This window comes from Netta rufina (assembly GCF_964035555.1).
Source record: "Netta rufina genome assembly, chromosome: 13".
In the NCBI taxonomy this organism is placed as follows: Eukaryota; Metazoa; Chordata; class Aves; order Anseriformes; family Anatidae; genus Netta; species Netta rufina.
In genome coordinates this window covers 3,844,296-3,870,103 of record NC_140136.1, presented here as the reverse complement: position 1 = coordinate 3,870,103, position 25,808 = coordinate 3,844,296, and the positions used below count along the sequence as shown (strand labels likewise).

General features: G+C 38.6%; 1 protein-coding gene across 1 annotated transcript; it reads right to left on the bottom strand.

Moving 5' to 3' along the window:
* Positions 1–787: 787 nt before the first annotated feature.
* MLYCD (malonyl-CoA decarboxylase) lies at positions 788–21,878 on the bottom strand. Its single transcript, XM_084294712.1, has 5 exons — positions 21,285–21,878; positions 14,310–14,422; positions 12,605–12,761; positions 12,008–12,157; positions 788–2,691 (listed from the first exon to the last, which is right to left on the bottom strand). The coding sequence occupies exons 1-5, from the start codon at positions 21,843–21,845 to the stop codon at positions 2,158–2,160; spliced, it is 1,515 nt and encodes a 504-aa protein (XP_084150838.1). The 5' UTR covers positions 21,846–21,878; the 3' UTR covers positions 788–2,157.
* Positions 21,879–25,808: the final 3,930 nt, after the last annotated feature.

The window sequence follows — 25,808 nt, the reverse complement described above, 5'->3', positions numbered from 1 at the left end:
GGAACTTGAAGCCATATACTCTAAAGACTACACACACATGCAGTTGTGCAGACTACTTACCATAACTATTGACCCAAAAGCAAAATTAGACCATCACTCTGACATTACTTCCTCACATTGGCCAGGATGGAGGTGTTTTTTTCAAAGTCTCTTACTAAAAATTTCCCATTCTTCAACTGTTTTAAACCTTAGGCCTTAGTTCCCCAGCTCTCAAAAACACAATGAAGGCAACCTGGAATGTAATTGTCACTTCTGATGACCAGCTGCTGTGTAAAAATGTCTTCCCCCCCCCCCCGCCAAGAGAGTAACAGGCAGGGGGATATACCCTTTCCTTTAATCAGTACTGTGAAATCTACCATGAACACAAGCTAGTTAGCCTGACTTTTCCCTGGTTAGAAAATATTTATAAATAAGGTCCATGTAACGGTTACCAGTCCAAAGAATGGGATTTTTCTCTAATAATGAATATTTAAAAAAAATTGCAAAACCGATTATATAATGTTATTTTAGGAGAAAGGCCAATTTCTCTTAGTGAAGAAACTTACAGCTTTCTTCACTCCTGTTTCCATACAAGAGCAGGGACTCTACCACTTTCAATTCCCCTGTATAATTCTTCTCCCAAAAACAGGAACAAGATTTGACCATAAACGGAAGAAATTGGGAATTATATGACAGCATCAAACTGTGCTAAGATGGTCTTACTTCTCTGGTGATACTATTATCGACAAAAGGTGTTAAGTAAATCAAGGTACACAATGAAATACAAAACACATGATTTAGTGAGAAATCTTATTTTATTGGTTTACACATCACGCCTACCTCTTCATTAAAAAAGCTCTTTATCAAGTCTTTTATTTGAACACTTCCTTCTTGCTCATTATATTTTAGCAGACTAAAGTGCAATTATAATATTACGTACCTGCTTCCCTGAGAAGACCTGATTTTCAAGAACATTAATACAAGGCTTTTCTATGCTCCCAACAAAGCAGAATCAGTGAGATTTTTAGTGAGTTTGAAAAAAGTAGTAAGATGTTTTATGTAAGGGTTCGATGTAGAAAAAAGCAATGGTATTATTGAAATAAAATTGTAGACTACTGTTCTGCTAATATGTTTCACCCAAAAATTACTTTCATACAGTGCTACTTTCCAGGTGCTTTGGTACTGATTTATTTATGGTAGTGGTGTAACAGAGAAACACAGCTCTTTTTGAAGCTGTGGTTTAGTGTTGTGATTTAACCTGGCAGGCAGTTGGGCACCACGCAGGTGGTCACTCACTCTCCCCAGAGTTTTTTTTTTTTAACCTTTCTTACCCAGAAAGGTAAAAGTGCAAGGACTCATGGATTGAAATAAAGACAGTTTACCAGGTAAAGCAAAAGCCACAAGCAAAGCAAACCAAGGAATTCATTCATTGCTTCTCATCAGCAGGCAGCTGTTCAGCCATGTCCAGGAAAGCAGGGCTCATTGCATGTAAAGGTTTCTTGGGAAGATGAACGCCATTGCTCTGAACATCGCCTCCTCTTCCTCCTTTACCCCAGCTTTTACTGCCGAGCATGCCGCCATATGGCACTGAATAGCCCTCTGGACATGCTGGGTCTCCTGTCCTGGCTGTGTCCCCTCCCAGCTCCTTGTGCACCCCCAGCCTCCTCACTGGCTTTACAGCACAGGGAGCAGAAGAGCCTTGACTCTGGGTAGGCACTGCTCTGCAACAACTAAAACCATTGGTGTGTTATCACCACTATTTTCATCAAAAATCCAAGGCACCAGATCATACGAGCCTCTGTGAAGAAAATTAACTCTATCCCCACCAAAAGCATGACATTTATACAGCTTTATCATCAACAGAATAATGGTATTGCTGTAATATTTCCCATACAAGTTACCGTTGTCTTGAAACTGACTGAGAATTTAGTCACCCTTTAATACACACCTCCAATTCATTTATACATAACAGATGTCTAAAACTCAGTGACTAAACCACAACAAACCAGACTTTGAATATATGACAATGTAAATAAAACAACTGATAATTTAAATAATTTTGCATCCTGCTGTGCTGACTAAATTTGTTTTATAAAGGATATTCTCATGTAAATACGGACACTGTATACTTTAAAGCTCTTCATAGGTGAGGATACCTGTTCTTAGTTCTTTTAGTACTTAGAGCTTGCTATTTTGCTGGAACTGAGACACCAAGGAAAGAACCTGTTCTGAGGCTTTAATGTGTTTTGTCCCTAGATACGCCGCACTATTGCTGGCTGTATCCTCTAAGAAATATCGGTAGTTTACCATCATGCCACAAGAAGCTGTAATGCCCCGAGGACTCGTGTCTCCCATCCAGTTTATCCGCCACAACTCAGCGCCATTCTGAAGATGAAAGTTAGCTACCGGATTAAGAGCATAGCCACGATGTTTCTCTCCATACAAATACCAGGCACACAATCTCATAAGTGGCGAATGCAGTGCTTTGACTAATGTTTCTGATTTCACCCATTCACTGTTAGATAAGAGCTTTTTTAGAGTTTCAGTAGTAGAGTCCTCCGTGATCTCAGAGATTTCTTGGCGTTCTGATTCTGTAAAAAGTTCATTTCTTCCCAGTTCTTTTGTTTGTGAGGAGAGGAGACCAAGAAGCCATTTCGTGAATCCAGGGATAGGCGACAGAGAAGAAAAAGCTTTTATCTGAGGAAGGTCTTTCTACAGACAAAAGGAGAAAAAAAAAACTCATGAGTTTTGTACTGACTCACAATTAGAAGTTTGAGTAAAGATGAAGGATTCTGAGAATTAACTGATACACATAGACCAAAGGGGGGAAAGAAAAAAAATCTATCACACTGACAGTAACAGGTAAGTGACTAAAAAGCATTTGGAGCGCTAAGAAAATTTAACACTGACTGAATTACAGTCCGCACATGCCATCTATTTAAAAGTACTTACATAGCACTTACCAAACCTTTGTTCTGGCGTATAATTTTATAGGCAGAAATAAACAAATGCAATCATCCATAAAGATGTTACTCAGAGGAAAAAGATTTAAAAACAAGTAAATCAACATGGAAGTTGTCAAAACCTTTTCAATAATTTACTTTTTATGTTTAACTAATGAAAGACGGTTCATGATTTCAGACCATGAGGAAACCAGTAGAGGTATGATGTTTGTTTTTTTGTTGTTGTTTTGGTGGGTTTGTGTTTTTTGTTGTGTTTTTTATGAAATAACTCTTTCCTGAAGTTTTGGAAGAGGTTCTTTATACATGCCAGCTACCTTTCATGTTATTCATTCTATGTTTGTTTTGAGGCACAATAGCAAAGAATAGAGCAGGTTGTTAAACTCACTCTTACTTGGTTTTAACAAAATTGACATCAAAACTCAAACCTGTTCAAGGAGCAGGGGGACAAGGAACGGAGGTAAGCCGCTGATGAGGTGGAACAACCACTGTGTTTTAATTACTGTTCATAAAGGAGGCAGTGGTAAGAACAGAGACATTTATCAGCATTATAGAAGCATCTTAATGTCAATGGAAAATTGTCTTTAAATGACTACAAACTACATTTTGTTCTACTTTAAGCATTTCCCAGATAACCATTAAAAAGTCATCATCACTTAGATGCTATCTTACGCTAGCAAATGTTAATGGCATGCATGCTGCTACAGCGCCTGAATTGCACCTGCACTGCTGCAGCCTCAGGTACCGCTGTGCTCCGCAAACTGCTGCTGTCTGTGGTCTGTTTCGTGAGGATACAGGAGCCAGGGAAAGCAGACATGCCATATTCCCATTACAAGTTGCAGCACTAAGCCATGCAACGTTTAATAGCTTCAATAATTGAAATAATACTCAGCTGGTTATTTACATCTTTTTTTCCTTTCGACATGGAGCTTCCCAAATAGCATACTGCTATTCTGCTGGCTTCCAGCGCCATGATACATCCAGTCATCTCAGACCTACTACCATCTCCTCACTTTTGTGATACACAACTGCATAAACTGACTAACCTTACCACCTCCCCTCATCAGAAGTTCATTAAATAGCACACAAATACATAAGGCAAAGAATTATTTGGGGACCAGACAGGAACAAGATCAGGAGATAGAAGTTACAAAGAAACATCCCATTTCATCTCCTTGGAGAACTGGATAAAGCGAAAAGCAAATTATTTAATAAAACACTCATTTCTGTATCATATTGAACAAAACAAGCATTTCTGTAATCAGAGAGCCCAGGAGATCCTGGCTGGGTCATATTCCCAACAACTACAGTCAGAGTGCAATATTACTGAGGCGTTGATCTCTGACTTTTTCAAGTCTCCACTCAAGGACACTATAATATTTTATTTTAAGAGTCATTCTGAAGCATGTGTTTGTAGCAAGATTCATGCAGTACAACTACAAGGTTTCACTGCATTTGGATTTCATAGAAGAAAAAGCATTCTTTGGAAACTGATGGAAAGATGTCTGTGGAAGGTAATTTCTAGTGATATCTTAGCACCTCTTTCCACAATTTTTAAAAATATAGCATTTATAAAAAAAACATTTTATTAGGGTTGTGTAATTTCTTACAGCAAACCACGGCCACTTAAGACATAAATACAGTGAATATGTTTTAATTAAAAAAATGTCCCTTGGAGTAGACAGTTCAACATTTTCAGGAAAGTTTCCCCCCTTTTTTTTTTTCCCTGATTATATTATTTCATCCTACAAAAACTGCCTTTGAGAACACATGGCTTAGATTTTTCATGCATTCTTCACAGTTGTTTGGGGTTAAAACCTGAGAGAGGAAGATGGAAAGTACCGTTGAAATTGAGGAAGCTGAAATTATTCTTTCAGGTTAAAAGGAAAAAAACTGACTGGACCGGAAGAAAATGCTGCTTACCAGAAAGTGGAATCTGAAAGTCTTCTGCACCACCACTATGAAAGCACAGTATTTGAAAATACTGTTTTGGTAGTGAACTAAAACTAATGGCTCTTCACACAACATCCCCCGTGCTTACATAGGCTAAAAATTCTGAGCTCCTCTCTTAGTTTGCAGAGGTAAGACGGTAACACACCATCCACTATGACAAAACAAGTGGATAGTTTCTTCCCATATCTGTGTCTTAATACTAACCGCTGCAACGTTCCTAATTAAGGAAGGAAAATGACAGGACTTGTGATGTTGACTGCTCTTTATTTATCATTCACTTCCAGGAGTGACCTGCTCACCAAGCCCAACCCAAAAATATTTATCAGAAAGTTGGTAGCTCCTGTTCTATTAATAAATACAAAATGGATTTATTTATTTAACTTCTTAGGACAGATAAGACATAGGAAAGTGACCCCATTTTGAAGCTATAGTACAGACTATTACACATCTGATAAATTCTTGAGTGTAGGAGCTTATCTTAGCCGGCCACTTCTTGTAAAAATAAATAGATGCAGTGAAGTGTGCACATTTATGTTGTTACTAAATTGATGTGCTAGTTTTTAAGACTATTGGTGGAGATCCATTAATGTTTATTTTCTTGTCAGAAACCCACACACCATTAAGAAGCAGCTGCTCATTTTGTTTTGGAGTGGATTTTTCGTTTTGACCGTCTTTTAGTTTTGGGGCTTTTTTTTTTTTTTTTTTTAATTGCAGAAGCATGCAGATTTCTCCTATTATCTAAAACTCATCTGAAACTGTCTTGCACTCTGAAAGCTGTAGTCCAAGGTCACATTTTTCATCAATGAAAGCAAAGTCTGTTTTGGAAATCATAATCTCCCCAGGTCACCTAGATCAAATTAAGGTAGCAATTATCAACAGTCCAACCAGAAAGCTAAAATCTGCCACCAATTGTTAAGCATTCTATTGAGTCACATAGTAGCTATCAGTTTTCTCCCCCAAATGCCACAGGCTATAAAATTCTAAGCAGTTTTCTCAAAGGCTCCACCAGTTATCAGTGTCTGTCATCTGCGGACTGAATTGCTATGATGTACCTTCTGCAGAGCCGCAGACCACTTAGATTGGCTATAAACACATTCTAAATTAAATGTCTGTTAATGAGAAATCTATCTGTCTGCTCTTTTGCCAGCACCTATCAGCTTGCTAGAAAGGCATATTCCTGCTTGTTTTCCAGCATCAGCACCCACTTTTTTTTTCTTTAAACTAGTTTTCTGAAATTGTTTCAGAATTCATTTCCAGGAGCAACACAAGCTTAAATATAAGAAATGGAAGAGATTATTTATGTTGTCTGCTCCCTGCTCTATATACATCGGTATAACCAGCAATGAACATGTAGCCTACTCTCAGATCTGTATAGGGAGAACTGGGACTAAAGTAGCATCAGCAGATGAATGAATTCATCCCACTGCTTGCCCCAAAATAATCCAAAAAAGCACATACTTGGACAACAACAGAAATGTGTTTACAAAACCCTTCTAAATTACTTGTGTAACAAACTTTCATCAAGCAACTAACAAAAAAAACCCACCAAACACCATATTTAGAGCAGCACGCTATCGCCCAGGATTTCCTTTGTTCATGACACAAGCTCCTTCACTGAGGCCCTGTTATATCCCTCCCTTTTACCCAATTACATTACGATACCTGTGGCAGGCATCGTAATGTACCAATACCTGTACCAAATTGTAATGGCTATGCAGAGATTAAGGATTCAACCTACTGACTGTGCGCATATAAAGAGATGAAACTGAGGACCCATTTCTGTGACTCAACTTCACACATCCTCCAGCTGCTTAAGTTACTGCAAGACTCCAAGGGAGGCTGTTGGCTTCTATGCAGAACCGCAGACTGAGTTTAACACCAAGGGTTGTAATCCTCACCAGAGCCTCTACTGCTGCACTTTCCCTAACAGTCCTAATAAAAAATCATTTGCAAGAAATATTTTCATGAGGCAAGCTGTGATAGACAGTCTTTGAAGGTAAGCAGTGCTACCCAATATAAGTTAGCAGTCTATGTAACTGGTTCATGAGAATTAGCAAGAAGATTTCTAAAAATTAAGGTCTAAATTGCCTGCTAATGAGATTTTCTTTTAAGGAATCTGGACATGTTATTTTATTTCTAGACATAACTTTATAGTGCAGATACCATCTAGTTCAATGTCTCAGTACAGTTTTCAAGAGTCTTCCCAAATGAAGGTTTCACTGGAGAGGGGGAAAGAATGGCTATTAGCATGTTTCTAACTTAGCTTATGTCTTTTTCTGATCTAGTGATACACATTCATGACATGCCTGATTCAGAGTTTTCCTTATGAGGAATGACAGCTGAGAATTCAGTTTTGAGGTTACAAAGACATTTACAAGTGGAAGTGTCAGAGCAGGTTAAGCTAAGGCAAAGTCAGATAAAGGATTTTTACTATAGGGTAAGAAAAAGTTTTAAAAGTTTGTAGTGTTTTGGGAAAGTTTGAATCAAGTAACATTCTGAAAATCAAAGGTCCACAAAAGTTAATTCAAACAAATAGAAAATTACATAAGTGTATTAAGCATCAACTACTCCTGTACAATGAACAACAAAATCCTCAAGTCTTTCAAATGCTCTCTGCAAAGTATTTTTTAATCAGTTAATTTAAAGACAGTCTCAACATATGTAACCTGCAACACCTGAACGTTTAGCAGTGCTCTACGGAGAGATTTGTTTATTGCAAAGCAATGCAAAGGTAATAGAAAAAAAATATTTTCCTACCAGAGACTTTTTTTTTTTTTTTTTTTTTTTTTACAAAGGCAGCTGCAAGCTTAATGAGATGTAATTTCTGATACTAACAAATTTTTTTTTTTTTGCTGAGAGTACATTGTTTCAGCTGCTGTCAACAAGTCAACTCAGCACTACTGTGGTATCATTTGTGCCTTCTCAAGTAAATGACTATTATGCTGCTGCAAAGAATTATGTTCAATCTGAACATACACAACCTTGGGAAGTCCTTTACTTAGACCTGACCAGAGAGAAAGAGTGCACATGCATGCAATTTAATGCACTGAAGTGGGACTTCCAGAGAAGGGTAAAACAGGCTGCCAAGAGCAGTACCGATCGCGTGCCCTGCCTTTGCCTTGAACCTAACTGCAGTGTAAGTATTTCACAATATAAGTATTTTGAAGCTGAAATGCACACAGCTTCTCTCCTCTGAAAGGAGGAGTCTGCCAAGGCAAGAGTCACCACATCTACAATGAAAGCTGAATGAGTAAACATCACAGAAGTACATTAAATAATTTCTCACCCCAAACACTGATAACAACAGCATGAGAACTTAGAGTCACTTCACAGATGGGAAATAGGTAATTGGAAATGGTTCTCACAGATTTCAAGACAACAAATTCAGGAACTATGCTCTGGAATGAAGAGGAGGATAGAATTGGGAAGATAAGAAAAAAATATCAAAGAACTGAAAAAAACTATAGAAAACCATATCCATCATGGATAAAAAGTCCTGGATTATCCTTCCTCTCTCTAGCTCTGTTCAGCCCTATAATGGCACCCCAAAAAGATGAGGAATGGTGTAGATGAGATATGTGGTGGTTGTTACTGATGTATAACAGCCTTTAACTTGGCTGTTCATTAAAATCACTGTACATTTTCAATAAATTGGGGCTTTAAGCCCTTTTTAACTCACAAGTTATAGAAGAACCAAAATAACGACATTTCCACATGCTTACAAGTGGTACTTCAAGCAGTTTGGGATTAAATTCTTTTCACTCCAGACCTCACAAAAATTATACAGCTTGCCATCTACCTACAAGAAGGGGTCCTTTGCTGTCCAAGCTTTACAACGTTATCATAAAATACTACCAAATAAAAAGATTCCTGGAAAAAGGCATGAAATGTATTGTAACTTTAGACTTCTATATACACTTTCTTCATATCCATTCAGCAGAGAAATAGATCTGCAGTGGATATGAGGTGAAGCTATCTATCTGTTCTGCCCACCTCAAAGTAAGCCAAAACCATGCTTTGATTTTGAATCAGAAATGTGCCGAAGAGTCAGGGAAAAAAAAAAGTCTTTTCTTGTGCTATGCTCCCATCATTACTATTATTAAATTAGCCATAATAACTAGATGGGCTTTTGATTTTTTAAGACCAGTAAGAGTGTATGTCTGTTCAAAAAAAAAAAAAATCAATTATCTCAAACTACAAGGTGCAGGTTAAAGTAACATTATATGAAGTTGCTCGGAAGGCAAAGTGACTGATGAGTGCCATACTTTTAACTCACAATGCAGAACAAAACTTGGATGTACAATAATACCTTATTTTGACAGTTGCTATTCAAAAAGAGTGACTGGTATCTGGCTAAATAAACCTAATAATGTGTATACAAAGACGGATCTCATCACCGTGGGATTTAAAATATTAACTCACCTTCTACATCTGAATTCCTACATGTAAATAAGCATTGCTTTGCACTTCATTTTTCTGTATGCATTGCTTTGCATACATGTCTTACACGCTGTTAATGGCCACAACAAATTACTGATTTTTTTTCCCCAGGTTAGTGTCAAAACTACTTTTTTTTTTTCTTCACTTATTACACAGAATGTTATTTGTTTATGAAATGTGACTCAAGAGTAACAGGCGTAAGACCAGAAATTCCAAACAAGGAATGGGACACAACAGTGCTGGTTATTTTATGCCTTAAGAAGATTCAGTAGAAAAAAAAGGGCTGAAGATGCAAAGTGAATGCGGATTATATGCATAAAAATTCATAATGTCAATGTAGTATAAATGTGCTTGATAACAAACAATAAAACACTACACAGAAACTTCATTTATTACAACATGAATCTTATGATAAGCAAGAAGGTAACAAAAAATACTAAAATCTTTATCTTTCAAATGTACTCCAATCAAAAAAAGAGACAGACACTTCCTATGCTGATTGAAAATTCTATTGCTATATGGTTCAAAAAAACATGAACAGTGAGGGAAAATCGTCTAACTCCCTCCTAAACATCAGTTTGACTGTTACTGCAGTCTCACACTTCTGAAGGACATCGGTGGCTAGCCAAGAGGTAAGAGTGGGTAGAGGTGACTTATTGTCCAGATGCGAAATCTGCAAGGCCATTAATATTTTTAGAAGTAAGACAAGATTGGGAGGATGAAATTTAACTTCAAAAGGTCTGACCTAAAAGGAAAAATCTGACCTGTAAATACAAGCTGGTTTTGGCAGATTATTAAAGCCTACGTCAAATTGTACAATCAGATCAGGCCTCCTGAAATACTGGCCTGCGCTCAACTTCATAAATTTTCACCTGCACTCAGCCTGATCATTTCAGGTTGACTGAAGGATGAAGAAGAGTATCTGGCCTTGTTCTGAAGAGATGAGGAGATTAAGATTTCTAGCAACACACAACCAACTGTCAGTTTTTGTACTCCCAGATAGAATAAACTATATCTATGCAGCACAGAATAGCACTGGGAATAGGAATGAGAAATAAGAGCACAGATAATGACAGTTGATCCTGAATCACAAGAGAACAGCCTGATCCAGTTTTTAAAGGTATCTCAACCATTCTGTTTTCTATTCATTGTGTATTTGATGAACAGAAGGAGGGCTGTATTTTACGGTGCTGAAGTGTAGAAACTTTTGTCTTAATTACGAATAAGAAAACAATTCTTCTGTTAGACAAATCAAATTTCAGAACTTGGATCTATGTTATCAAAGCATGGTTTGTCCATTTTCCTTTGTAACCCACTCATAATTCTTCCAGTGTTGTAAGCAATTTAGTGATGGACAAATACATTGTCAATGGGGTTATTTTATGAGAGCAACTCAATTATCCAGAAATTATTTTTCAGATGTGAAAGTAGGTAACTGCATGAATTTATTCCAATTTCCCCTCAGTCAAGATCAGACAGATGGCACAGCCTAATTATACCTGGACTATTGCACTTTAGACAATTAATTTAAAAGCCATTTTGAAAGCAAGAAGCAACAAAATTCAGCCAAAATATCCATTAAAAAAAAAACTTCAGGGCAGCCAGCTATGATTCAGTACTTGACTAATCAATCATTTTGTAGTAGTAGAAATTTGGTGCATCCAATTTTGAGTTATTTTTGTAAATAGAACTGAAGTTCTAAATCATAGACAATTTTCCAGGCATCATTACTAATCCACAAGTTGGAACAATGAAAACAAACACAGGCATTGACCATTACTTTGAAGTGGTATCCCTGTTAATAATTTAATACTTAAAGACTGTTAAATGAAATAATGGACTTAAAACAGAAATCTGACTGTCTCTTTCACAGCACTCTGTATAAATGAATTTTCATTCTTTTCTCCTGTTACTTGAAAGAAGGCTCTACAAGGAGGCCTAAAACTGTGAACAACAGACCCTACAGCACACCACAATATTCTATAAATTCATAGATTTTCATAAAGTAACTGATTCCTGTAACTTTCAAGCATTGAAGACATCTTCCTATATTATAAGAAATGTCTAATATGAAAAAAGATATTTCTTTACTCAGACATTTTTTTACCAGGCAAACGTGAACATTATATATAACTGGCAGCAAATCAGTGTAACAAACAGGAAAAATAATTCATTTATGTAATGAAGTATTACTGCTACTGGAGCAGCCATTAGATTTCAAACAATAAACAATCAGGTACTCTGAAAAGAGAAAATGTTGATCAAGGCCCTGTTAACACATGCTGAAGAGGAAGGCTCCTGTTTAGCATGTGTTAACAATATCCCACTCGCTCAACTGTGGGACAATAATGAATCTGATAATATACACATCAAACTAAAGCTAAATTAGAGATACATTCAACAGAAAAGCACTAACTTGATTTTTAAGCACCTGTCCAACTGGAACGAGCATATGTCAACCAAGTGTCTACACTATCTACCTCTGGCTGACATCCACCAATCGCAGAAAATGTTCTTCCAACTCTTTCTACTTTTTCAAAAGCTGATCTGGTAAGAAGTTGAAAGTGCAGTAGACCTGGCAGTTCCTCACATTGATAAACGTGAGGAAATGGAAACTACAACAGAGACATAAGGGGAGCACGTTGGCCAAATGTTATGTTACGTGCCACACCTACCTGCAGCTCCTTTACGACCCGTTTGATGAGGTGATTGCCAAGTTCTACACCTTGCAGTCCTTGCTGAGCCAAACTGATTGAGTAGAAAATTGCTGTTGTGATTTTGTCTGCATCTTCTGTTTCTAATGATTCCACGTCTTTTACTATGGACTGGGAAATGAAAATGAAAACAAAAAATTAGTTGTAGTTATTACTCTAATTATAGTGAGGGGACCTCTCTTTTAACTTTCAAATGCATTAACACATTTTCCCGCTGTTTAATTCATTATTCTCTGTGAAAAACAACAAAAATCTAATCAAAAAGTATTAAGAAGAGCTACTTATCCATTAGGAAGTGCAGGAAATAACTGTAATGGGGTTTAAAATTTTCAGAAGCAATTGTAACTGCTTTGAAGTTTTAATCTCATTTACTGTCATTTCTTAATTTCTTATCTTATTCTTCTTGCGATTGAAGAAAGCTCCAAAATTTTCTGAGTACCCCTGTCATTTTTAAAAGGAAAACCAACTCTCTCAACTCTTTAAAAAAATGAAACAAACCCAAGGCATACATTGTAATTTGAGCACTTTGCTGCGTACTGAATATATCAGTGACTGTACCTGGATGCTGCTGGAGATATCACTGGTTAAAGCAACATGCAAGATTATCAGTGGTTCTCCTGGGATTGCACAGTGAGAAAAAAAGTAGCATCTTCTATACGGCCCAACTCGGCGCTTCAAATCAACCCAGTTTCTAACAGGATGCACAGCTTCAGAACTCAATGAGGGAAAAGAAAAAAAAGTGTTTTTTTGTTTTGTTCTTTTTCATTTACAAACGTCCGCTGCCAATCCTACAAGCTCAGTACTTTTCCCCACTGATATCAGCAACACAATTCTCAAACCAAAAAAGGAGAATCAGGCTGCAATTCAAAAAAGTATAATCCATCACCAAACTGTGACAAAGTCAACTGTAAAAGCCTACTGCATACCAAGGCTTTCTACCTCTCTCAGGGATATGCTCATTATGAAATTTCATTTGCACCTTCTATTTGGTGTAGAATACCTGATTCAGATGACTAAGTCATTGAGTAAGTCTGAACACACTTCTGACGAATTAGCTTTCCCAAACTACAAAGGAGAGATATGATCATCCTTGTAGAATACTTCAAAATTTTCACAAAAAAGGTGAGAAAAGGATTTCCACTAGCAACACTGTCTAGCATACAACTTTAAAAGTTCAGCCTGATGCATATCTTAGTGCATTTCTGCTCTTCTACTTCAACCTACTCTAAAATGTATTCATCACTAATATACCACCCATATAGTGTCACTTGCTTTTAAAAGTATTCAGATATTACTCCAGGGTGTTTTGTAAATTGTTATTTTGAATATTTATGTAGTGTACTGGGCAGATACAGGAATGCAACATCTTTTACTTCAATAGGTTTTAGTAAGCTAGCCAAATGCTTTAATATATCTTGACAAACAATATATACACCTAGATGAAATTAAATTTCTACTAGCAATCCCACAGCCACACCTTCAAACAATCATTCAAAAAATTCTTTTCTCCACGATATTTGAAAGTCTAGTATGTTTGCCAAAATACCCAGAAGATTAAGTGACATATTACAAATTCTTTTTATTTGGAAAAAATTAGCTTGCATAAGACCTATTTTCTTTGCCTCATCAACATCTTAGTCACATATTTCCACAAGTTTCTTTAGGGATTTTTTTTTCTTTAAGATTTTAATATGACAAAATGCCATACAATTTAAATTTTATTCAATCATCTCCAACTTCATCACTACAATTTTGAGTATTAGACAGAAGGTCAAGAATAAATGCTGTAGATCTGCTTTGGCAGGGGGGTTGGATCCAATGATCTTGAGGTCCCTTCCAACCCCTACAATTCTGTGATCCTGTGTGAATGCTTATTAAAATAATAAACATAATGGTCTTCACATAGAGTTTACAATCAGTTCTGCACACCTCACCAGTTCCAACCAGGAAACCAACTCTGGGAGTGTGGTAGAGAGGGTAACCGAGAAGGATGAAAGGAAATTCATTTACTAGAAATGACAGCTGTCTACACATGCAGCATGTCTGCTGAAAGATTGTAGTGTGGGACAATAGATCCCCTTCACTGTTTAATTCAATCTTTCTAAGTGTGCTCTTAAGTGCATTAAATGCAACTACTCCTTAATTATTCTTTGCCTATGGCAAAGTATTGAAGAAGCAGTTATCTTGAAAATAGTGGATCTCTACAGTTAGATGCATTTCATCACCACTTCACTCACGACCCTTAGGAACCTTTAGCACTTACTCGCTAATTTTCTGGAGCACTTCACAAGGTGATTGCCATGTGACCCGTTCCAAATTTAGGAATCCTGTTGAAAACCACTCTGAAAGCATGTTCTTCAGAACACCACTCATTTCCTGCACACAGAAGAAAGATGGACATATTTGCTAAGTAAGCTAGGTATAGCATACAAATGCAAATAAAAACAACCTTAATTACTTCAAACTACATCTTTGGGAAGTTCAAGGAAAACAACAATGCATCTATTTGATGAAAGGCCTAACAGCTCAGCTTTTCTCACACAGGACTAAAACAATGACTGTTTACAGACAGAATGAATTTAACATCGATAGTAAACTGCAGATAGGAAAATGGAAGATAACACAAAACAACATAGATAAAAAGCAATCAATAAACGCAAGTGTTTGAGTAGTCTTGACGATAAAGCAGCAGTTGCACCGGTGCTCAGATGCATTAGTTTAAATATTATGCAACAAGTTTTAGGAAATTAGATGAAAATACGGATTTTAAATTCAAGAAATTTTTCTACCTGTGAATCTCTTCCGAGTATTCAAGTAGCTCATGCCGTAGGAAGATTACTGCACTAAATCCAACAGTACTGCAGCTGCACGTGCCCGCCCACTCACGATAATGAAACAGAAAAATGCATACCTCTGACAATGATGTAGCTAAAACCATAGGCTTTACGGAATTTTTTACATCTATATAAATGTGAAAAATTTTGAGGAAGAAAAGCAAAAGGAGCAAAAAAAAAAAAAAAAAAAGACTACAGAACTCAGAAATCACAACAGACTTGAAACAGTGTGATACTGAATTAAAGCCAACTCTAATACCAAATACTTTCAAAAGCATTCATCATCATAATGAATTTTATATTCTCTACTAATTTCCTACTGCCTACATTATTAAAGACTTTCTGTCTAAAATTCTTTATTTGAGTTTAGAAAGTATTCTTGAACTCAGCACAGCATGAATATTCCTTAGAGAGATTCTAAAAGCTTGTTTTTCCTTTATTTTTGCTTTGCATATAGGACACAGTGTGATACCAGCACGACCTTACCAGCAGCCTGAGCAGAACTGTAGGCTTACCTGAAACTAACTTAATAAATTAATTCTTTGTTGGTCTTGCTCAGGAGAGCTGTCTTTAAGTTATGTAATAGACTAGCTAGATGTGCCGAAAGTCTTCTGTCAAACTCTACTTCCACCTGTGCTTGTATCACAAGGCAACATATGCTAATAAATGAATAAAAAAGTTAATAAAAAAAAAGCTTTCCTTGCTTTTCTTTTGAAAGCTCTGAAGGCTTTCAAAAATAACCGTAAATCATATTAGTCAAATATCCCTTGGTGTAGTGACCACCTCCACATATTTCAGGATTATTGGTGGTCTTTTTGTTTAGTTTGCTTTTTTTTTGGTCAGGACACAATGTAAGCCAGAAAAAAATGAGCTACAGTTGTAGGAACTGGGGTCAAACCATCAGATTCCTGTGGCTCTCCCATCATCCATCTGTTTTTTGGAGAAGCAGCGCCACTTCCAGCTGCAGGCTAGCAGCTAGGAGGGAAAGCTGCTGATGGCTGCGCTCCCACCAGTCAGTTTGAACGCACTGCTCCGCATCTACTGGCACTACCACGGCTCAGATGGCAATGAGTGGCTTGGGAGGAGGCCAGTTATACTACGGGGAGACTGGTACAAGTGGAAAAGGCAGAAATCTGATGCATTTTGCCTCTTTGAAGCGGGTACAGGTTTAGCAAGTGCACTCCACATGATGGACATAATGTTGCCCAGCTGAACTAAAAGTTGCTTTCCAAGATGCAGAACGTATTATTGAGCTGCTTTAGGTTCAAGGTAATGCTGGTATAAAAGCCATGCAACTGTAACAAAGAAAGTGAAGCAGATGTGCTTTTGGTAATGATTTTGGCAGACAGGAGTATTGTTTATGGGCAATTGTAGCTCAATTCAAATAATCTGTCACTTGTAAATAATAATGTTTCATACAATAACAGGGCTGCACGCAGGCCAAAGAATTGTGCATACTGACAAAAATTCTTTGCGTAGAGAAACAACATACTCTGCAGGATCCAAAACTCAGTTTAATTCAAGTCATTTTGAGCAAAATACCGAGTTGTGTTTAACATTATAACATAGACTAAGTCACTGAAAGGTTCAATTCAAATAGCATTCTCAAGAAAGGTTCTGCCTTTCCATAAATGTAGTTGTAAATAAATTATTTTAATTTCAGAGGAATTTCTAGCCATAAGATTATTGGCACAGTTTCATTAAAAAAAAAAATAAAAATCACACATTTATTATTTAGCAGCTCAATTTTGAATGTGAGCAACAAGACATTAGTATTAAAAATTACCAGCTATACTTTGGTTTCTAATAGCTGTGTATAATAAATTGTGATTTTGCTACAGGGCAGCAAAACACAGACTTCCTGATCTTCACATCAGGTCCCTATTTATTGGGGAACAGATGGGAAAATTTATGAAAAAGTTATTTTTTTTTTAATTAAGAAAACCTGCCTCTGATGAGGAAACTATTACTTCCATTTCCCTCTCTAACTACCAAAACAAAATATCCCTTACAATAAAAATTCATATTCACATATGAACAAATAAATGCAATATGAAGCAGTAGGAACAAGCGCTCCATGCAGATCGGAAAGACTGCTCAGTTACCATCAGTAGCTGGTCAGCTGTCTCACGTTTTATATTGCTTGATATCTTAATCTTTTATTATTATTTTAATTTTTCCCCTTTTGGGCATCATTTTTGCTCAATTACACAATGATTAAAGTGTACACAAGCATTTTCAAGTGACTTTATTACCTGTATACGTTATTTACTGTACTCTACTGAATATTAATGCTTTATCAACTAATATCTAACAGCCCAAGCTGTTTCTGCATTGATATGCTTTGAGGAAATACAGAAATGTTTTACATTCACACCACAGTAGTGGGTAATCCTTGTTTTAATAGTTTTTTACTTTGTGGTTTGAAAGGCCTAAGACCATCTAAGAAATATTTTAGACTGGGCAAAACCAAAATCCCACTAGGCCATATAACACATTCTATAATTTCCATCCAGCATCATGGAGATTCATTTAATTTTATTTCCACATTTTGTTTTCAATGCAGATACAAACACACAAATTATAGAACTGTTACTGCAACATTGCCTTTAAGTATGCTAGAATTTAAATCAAATCCACAGTAACTGAAAGGCTAGAGATGCCTTTTGATAGGTAAATACCAAACACTTTGTTTTCTTCCAATGGAAAAACTTTTAAATTTTGGTTGTTTCTCTAGATAAGGGCTGCTTAGATCTTTAAAGGAAACTGCTTCAATATTCAGAGTGAACATTGCTGCCCTTGTCAAGGAGAATAGTTATTTCAAGTCAATACAACTGTATGAAATACATACATCTTTTTGTGGATGTACCTAGGTAAAACACCTATTGCCACAAATATCTCCTCTCCCCAGATAGTCATGTACAGCTTACGTACCAAAAAACTTGCCCTTAAAGTCCAATTTCTCCACAAATATTTAAAACCATTTTCCCTGATTATATGTAGTGTTCAAACCTTTGAGACACTTAAGAAAAAATAATAATTCAAGAAAATACATAGCTTTAGATCCTTGTATTTATGAGTGGCTGCTATGAAGGGAAAAAAAAAAATCAAAACAATTATGGCACTTCTTCCGTTTTTCTAGTAGACAAACATGAGAACCACAGTATTGAAAATACATTTTAACTACTGCTTAATTATGGAACCAGGCTTATTTATAAAAATTATATTTCCATTATTTCTTGCCAGCAACTTGAACTTTCAGCTGACTTTTTCCTAAATAATATAGAAAGATGAAGAAAATTCTAAATGCGATAGATCACTGTTTGCTACCAAGAATGTTGTTATGAATTCTTCACCAGGGCATATATTTCAAATGCCAAAACTGAGAAAGCAAGCAAAATATAAAAAACACCTCTCAGTAGGAAAGAGCTGGGGCAGAAAAAGAAGTAATGTAGCTGGGAGCGTTCTGCACTGCAATATGGAGTGCTACACTCAAACAAGAGGGTTTCAGCAAACTTCATGCAGAGCATAGTAAGGACGAGTCATCAGAAAATTAACTTGGGTATCAAGACACCAGAAAACACGCCCAGCCTTTGGTGGAAGGAAGGTTAAGAGATGAAAAGAACAAGAAAAAGGGAAAAATTTCGACCAGCAGCATGAAAAAGAATTGTGGCCAGCTACACTGTAATTTAACTTTTCAAACAGCACCTCCTGACACTACTGGTTTTTGGAAATGGTCATTGTAACATTATCCATAAGGCCTATGATAGTATCAACGGAGCCATACGCTTAACAGAAAAGGAAACCCACCTCTGGGACACGTCATGATTTTTTTTCCCCTTTCAATGTATCTTCTACATATTTTTGGTGGACTCCTTAGAAAAGAGGCTGCACAGCTTCAAAAATACAGTTTTCTGCTAATTTTTGCTATCTGATTATTAACAACTCATCACCTTTTAAACATCCACAGAAAGACACTGTCATAACAACTTGTCACTGGAAGTACCAATAATTTTCTCTGTCTTGCTCTAGTTGACAGTTTTGCCTTGTAATAATGAACTTAAACATGAACTGAACCCTGCTTACAGCACGTGCCTTTTCTTTGCACAGCCTGCCATTTTAAGCATTTCCAACGCATTGTTCAGAGTTTATATTAAGGATCTATGGAGGTCTTCCAGTAAGGCAGTCACCATTCTTCTCCATTTCTTATAAATGAGCCTTTCTAACCCAATTTGCTTTACACTGGATCCTGACAGATATGACACTCACAGAATTTTTCTATGACTTCTGATTTAATGGACACTCTTAATACAGTTCAGTGACCTCAGTGCTTTGAGGCTTTCACAACTCTAATAATGAGACGCAATTTGGAGAGCAGAGCAGCAATGCACATATCACACACTACATAAAATCAGAGTAAGTTAAGCAAATGTATTTCTTCGATTAAGTTTAGTTGATGTTTAAGGTAAAGAATGATTTATGAAACAGGCAACTGAAAGCTTTATGAAGATGTCTATACACAGGAGTAAAAAGACGACTAAAAGACAACACTAGACTAGAAGACAACACTGCCCTAATTTGCAGAGCTTCATCTATTTTGTTAATGATTCAAGAACAATGACATTAATGGAGAAAAAATCGTCAGGTATTTTGCATCTTCTTGGTCTAAAAGTATATTTTAAGAAATTTAGATTGATGAGAGTTCATCACATGTAGTGATGATACTGCAGGATTTACTACCCATCCCCAATTCCAGAGCTTCTCTGTAATTTTTTTTCATCTCTTTCTTGTACTTAGGGAATCCAGTCAAGAGCCGCTCTAAAACTGTCCACTAAAAGATCACAAGATACATCTTGTATCATGAGAACCCTTCTCTACTCAAGACTTAAACGTTTTATTAAATAGAAAAAAAAACAACAATCCCCACTTCAAAAATGGCCTGAATATTGTGCCGTATCGATTTCTCTATTCTTGACATTTAACCTCAGAACAGGTAATACAGTAACTCACACCTACATCTTGAGATGTCTACATAAATACGCACGCCCTCACACAACTTCTTGATAACCCTCTTGAGCTGACCACCTGCCAGTAAGCAGCTCCATCACAGAGACGGTCAGAACTTCCCGCGGGCTGGGAAGTAACCTCTAGTAGCCTTAATAGCCTCTAGTTATTCCGATGGTTGCTTGTAATAGAAGCAAGTAGATTTTAAAGGCCGAGCAAGACATTCAATTCAGAAGCAAGTCCTAACTTTTCCCAGACAACCTAGCAAGAAGAGCTGAGTTAACACATAGCTTCACATCTGGGTTTTCACAGAAAACAAATTAGACTAACACAAATGAAACTCCAAACTGAAAAGAAGCAGAATCTGGAGTAAATTCTCATAGCCAAAAGAGTCGCAAACAAACAAACAAACAGGCACACCAATTCTAGCTTAAGCTTTCCTGGCTACACGTTACTTACCGCCACCTCTCACTTTAGCCTACATTACATTTGAAAAACAAATCTTACCAACAAGTGCAAAAAGAGACTGCAAGAACAGATTTAGTGAACTATGCACGCTCATACATGTATGACAACACCAAACCGTTCAAAAATGTTTTGAGAAGAACCCTTTTATTGAAGCTTCGGTTTTGCAGACAACGTTCTCCTACTTTCAAATGTGTTTAGCTTGTTTCTGACATAACGTATTATTTGCTGCACAGGCGTTCATATGTTTTACGCATTTCTATTTTGCTAATTTTGCAAATTCAGTCTGGTTTTACCAAGTTTTAGTCAGTACATGTGGCCAACTCATTGTCTTTCTTCCAGAGAGAATCTTCATTGCCTTCATGACGTCCTGTCACTGCCTGGCACCGCTGGCTGCTACGTTGCTCCTTCTTCCATGCTCACAATACCTTGCTGCACCATATAATCATGGCGGATGTTCCACCTCACCCATTTTCTACACAGTGCTGAACAGAGCCATGATACAACTCCTTTCTCCTGTTGATATCCTTCAACATTAGTGCGGCTCAGCTGCTATGTCACTTGCGGCCCTATACTGGGCTCAGAAGTCACCTCACTTCTGCGGTGTCTGGTGCAGCATGACACTGCCTGGCAGTTTTAACATCAGCCACACTGTGTCATGCTGTGGCAGCCTGGCCTTTCCTCCAGTGCCCTAATGCTAGCCCACAGGAGCTCACAGCCAGGTTCCCACTGGAGAGGCCGTTACTTCACACCACCAGCCGCTCCCTTCCTTCCAGGCTGAGCTGTGTGAGCAAATCCAGCTCCTGCTGGTGCCATGGCTTGCGGGAAGGAGCTTTGCTCTGTTACACAGTGAACTGGGATCACAGGACTCCCCACGCCACATCCCCTCAAGCCTTCCCCCGACTCATTTTGGGGAACCCCGGCCCTGCCCTCACCTTGACGTGAGGCCCATCCACCGCCTTCGCCGCCAGCCCCTCCACCAGGTCGCCCCTCAGCTCCACCAGGAAGCGCAGCCCGCCCTCCAGGCGCCCCAGGTGCTGGAAGAGCGCCCGGTAGCGGGGGGTGAGGTAATAACGGAGCCGGTCCTCGGCCTGCAGCAGGGCCCCCTGCTCCCTCTCCTGCTCCCGGGCCTGCAGCACCTTGGCGCTGAACTCCGCCACCCGGCCGTGATCGGCGCCGAAGTCGCGGGCCAGGCAGCCGAGCAGCTCGGCCCTGCGCGGCCCGGCCTCCAGCCCGCGGTAATACCGCACGAACTCGGCGCTGCGCCGCTCCGCCGGCGGCGGCGCCTTCTCCTTGGTCTCGTAAGGCGGTAGCAGCGGCACGGAGCGGCTCAGCAGCTCCTCCATGCTTGCGCCTCCACGCTCAGAGACGGAGCCCGCCGAGGACTGGCCCCGCCACGGCCCGGCCGCCCTCAAAACCCGTCGGAGGCTCCGCGGCACCGCCCAGGGCCCGAGGCGGGGTCCGAGGCGGCTCAGGCCGCGCCGCAGCCCGCGCATCGCCGCTCCCCGCACTGCCGCCGCCGGGGCCAGGCCGCGGCACCGCCCACGGAGCAGCGTCGGGCGCGCTGATTGGCTGGCGTCTCAGGCTCCGCCAATCAGAGGCGAGAAGGAGAAGGGCCGGAGAGTGTGGCAAGTGTGGAGGGGTGCTGCAGCCGCCATTTTGAGAGTGGCGCGCAGGCGAGTGGTGTTCCTCTTCGAGAGGTGTTCTGTGGCTCGCTGCGCAAAGCATTTCTCTCCCTCCTTTCTTCACTGAAAGGGTGGTGAGGCACTGGAACAGGTTGCCCAGAGGATGTGGCTGCCCCATCCCTGGAGGTGTTCGAGGCCAGGCTGGATATGGCCTTGGCCAACCTGAGCCACTGCCTGTGGCAGGGGCTTGGAGTCAGTGGATGTTTGAGGCCCCTTCCAACCCAAACCATTCTAGGATTCTATGATTCTACCCTTCACTGTACAGCCCAACGGTTCCTGTTCTGTTTTCACCTGTCGCTCCCATTTTCCTTGCACACAATGCTGTTTCCCCCACAGCTCCTCTGTACCCAGGGCATGAACTAATTGTGCTTTAGGCCAAGCTCCATGGTGAGCCAAAGGCACTGACAACAAAACTTTGGCAACATGGGTAAAGCTGATTTAAGACTGGCAACATCTAAAACAGCATGTCCCCATGGTCTTAAGGGAGTTAACCTGTTTGGGCTCCTGGAAGGCTGCCAAACTGAGCAGTGTGGGCACAAGGGTTATTTTGCAGTCCCAGGAAATCTGGGCCAGGCCGGATGACATTTTCAGTCTGAAATAAGTGCATGAGATTGCGCAAATTCAGTTTTGTAATTTAAGGATGTAGTCCTGAAAGCAGTGCGCTCTCTGGAACCTGTAAAAAAGCCTCCAGTGGTAAACCCAAAAGTCCTCTTGGGGAGGAGTGTGACAGGACTCTTTATGAATAAAGTTAAATGTATACACACTGCCTATGGGTTTTATACGTCCAGTTTTACAAAGATGTATTTGTTTCTGACATTCCATATGCTCTATCCTTATTACTGTGACATGCCCATTAATCCAAGAAAAACATGTAGGTCAGATTGTTGTCAGTGAGATGAGGACTGAGCAGCAGCTGTCCCCACTTTGGGAAACATAAAGATTCTTGATTCTCCACAGCTGAAGGAAGAATTGAAAACAGAATCAAGCCCTCTCTACCAGTGAACAGAGAAACATAAAAACAGCACCATTATTTGTGTGAAATATAATTAAAAATTTCTAGAATAATATTCTAGAGCTCACAAGGAAAAAAAAAAAAAGTGATGTCAGCAGTGTAGCACTGGGAAACTGAGGGTCATAAGATAAGCTTAGAAACCCTTAAGGGAGGGAAATATGACTCAGAAGGATTACAATATATGAAAAATACTTCTAAAAAAATCCAGAGGCAATGAATTACATTTCAGAAATTCCCTTAACAACTTTATAACTTCATTTTCAGTAAAAGTAAAAACACGCAGAAGTTGGCTGGTTACTCCTTCTGTTTCTCCTGTAAATGAAACAGGCTGTCAAAGACAGCTTCTCTCTATGTCAGATTCACACACTAATATTTTCCAAGAGAGAGGAATTCCGAGACTTTCACCAATTAACATGATGATATTTTTATGCACACTGTTTAGAAACATTGATGCTGCAGTACCCATTAGCTGGGCACAACTTTTTCCATTTGAAAAATAAAATAAAACATTATTAATCAATGTTCCATAATGAGAGGTGGAATTATTCTTATTTTATTTTATTTTATTTTATTTTATTTTATTTTATTTTATTTTATTTTATTTTATTTTATTTATTTATTTTACATCAGGGTGGCTAGAAGTTGAACATATTCTTCTGTGTGCTTGATAGTTATCTTTAAATGGCTTTGTTTGTCAGATACATGATCATATCATAAACCTCTTTACAAGCCGTGATGCAGATTTGGTTAACGTAACCCTAACATTTGTGCCAGAAGACTGCTTGTGCCTAGTTAGTCTTTCAGACTGTTCTTGGTAGTGCACATCTGCTTCTGAAAACAGTATTACAAAATGGTTACCTCTGTCTCGTCAGCCAGAAAACCTAAAGACGTACGCGCATAGGTAACTACAGGAAGACATGTCTCCTTAGTGTCTCAGGACCCTTGTGTATCTATGAGTAAAATAAATTAAATCAAAGCATTAAGGTATTTACAAAAATATAGGAAGCCTTACACGCCGATTCAGTTTCTGTGTGATTCAATGATTCCTAGAAACTTTAGGAAGCTCAACACAGATATGTTAATAAAGGGAGGGTGGTCGCAGAAGCTGAAGGCTTCCTTATAACCTCCCAAGATACAGCATTTCTTAGGATCTAGTCCAGTATTTCTGGCTTTTAAAAATCGTACACAGAAATTCATTTTGACATCCCTCACAGATTGGCCTTGGTTATCCTTGAAATAACATACTTCTCTTGTATAACCTACAGGCAGTTAAAAACTAGCTACCTAGTTGATTTACAAGAAAATACAGTATGATGTAAGATACAAGGCTTTGTGAGGTAATAGATTTCTTTTGAAATCTTCTATTACTTCTTTTGTTCCCTGGGGAAAACTATTATTGTTGTCAGCTGCTGCTTCAAAAATGAAAATAGGTCTCTTTCTGTTGGGACCTGAGGGCACTAAAGGAGATTAAGGGGCCTGACCAGCTTCACCTGGGGCTTCCTCTTGCCCCTTCCATGGGCCTTGGAGCCCCATTTTGATTCAGCCTGGAGCATTTCAGATCTTTTCTGAACTAAGTTGTAGGAGCGTAGGTCTCCAGTGCAGGCAGAGCCTTGTCTGTGCCTGGCCGCGGGCCTTACTGATCCTTATCGGCATCCCCGCTTCCTGGCCTGGCTTTGGACTGCCACCACGGGCTTACCTAGCGGTTACTGTCCTGTGTCTGACTCTGGTTGCTATTGCAAGGTCTGATTCTGACTCACACCCCTGGCTTTACTTTACACATTGGATTTACATGTTGATCTGGCCTCTCAGTTGAAGCAGGCTGCTAGCGAGGCCTGCCCTGCTCACCCCGCTCAGGAGTCGGGGCTGCTACTGGCCATAGCTCCTCAGCCTGTTGATCCAAGAACTTGCCTTCCTTGAAATAGCAAAGACTCTGCTAAACTTGGAAGACTTGGAAATTAATTTAAGATAACCTTAAAAAGTGAAGTATTTTCTTGGATTTGCTGAAAATATATATATATATTATTATCAGAAAGCTGGATATTGAAAGAGACTAATTATACTTTAGTAATTGTCACTTTTGTCTCCCAGCAAAATGAGAAGCATAAAAAAAGATGGTAAGTCAATCTGACTGTTGATTTTTTTTTCCCTCTTTTTAATCAGTTCAAATGTTAAGTAAAAATAAAGAAGATAGCCTGGATTCTTTGCTCAGTAATTTTTCTGTAATTAAGATAGACTGATTTATGTTGGATGTGAATACAGTCCTGTGGGTTTTAGTATTTGCACTTATATGTGTGCAAGTATATGTAAAATGGGAGTCTTAAATGAGGAGAAAACTGTGCTACTATTAAAAAGAATATCAAAACTTCCATTAACTTCAAAGGAAGAAGATGGAAAGAGGCATTTCCAATAAAGCCTGTGTTTATAACTGTTCATCCTAGAGAGATTTATAAAGCAATGTTACTCCACACCTGCCATAAGGGTATCACGACTTCTATTCTTACATGTAATCATCAGGCATATACACAATTTCTTTTTCTAAGCAGAGCTCTCAAATTAAAGTGTTTTTTTTTTTGTTTGTTTGTTTTTTTAAGTACCTACCAGAACATATTAAAAACATCGAACTATTTATTTTATTGAAAAACAGCCTTTTTCAGTTTGATATCAAGAAAAAAGCTGAGAGATGATAAAGGGCCTCTTCCCCTGTTTTTTCTTTCAGGGTTGGTGAGTTAGCAGTGCTTACAGTGTCATAACACAGTGGCAAG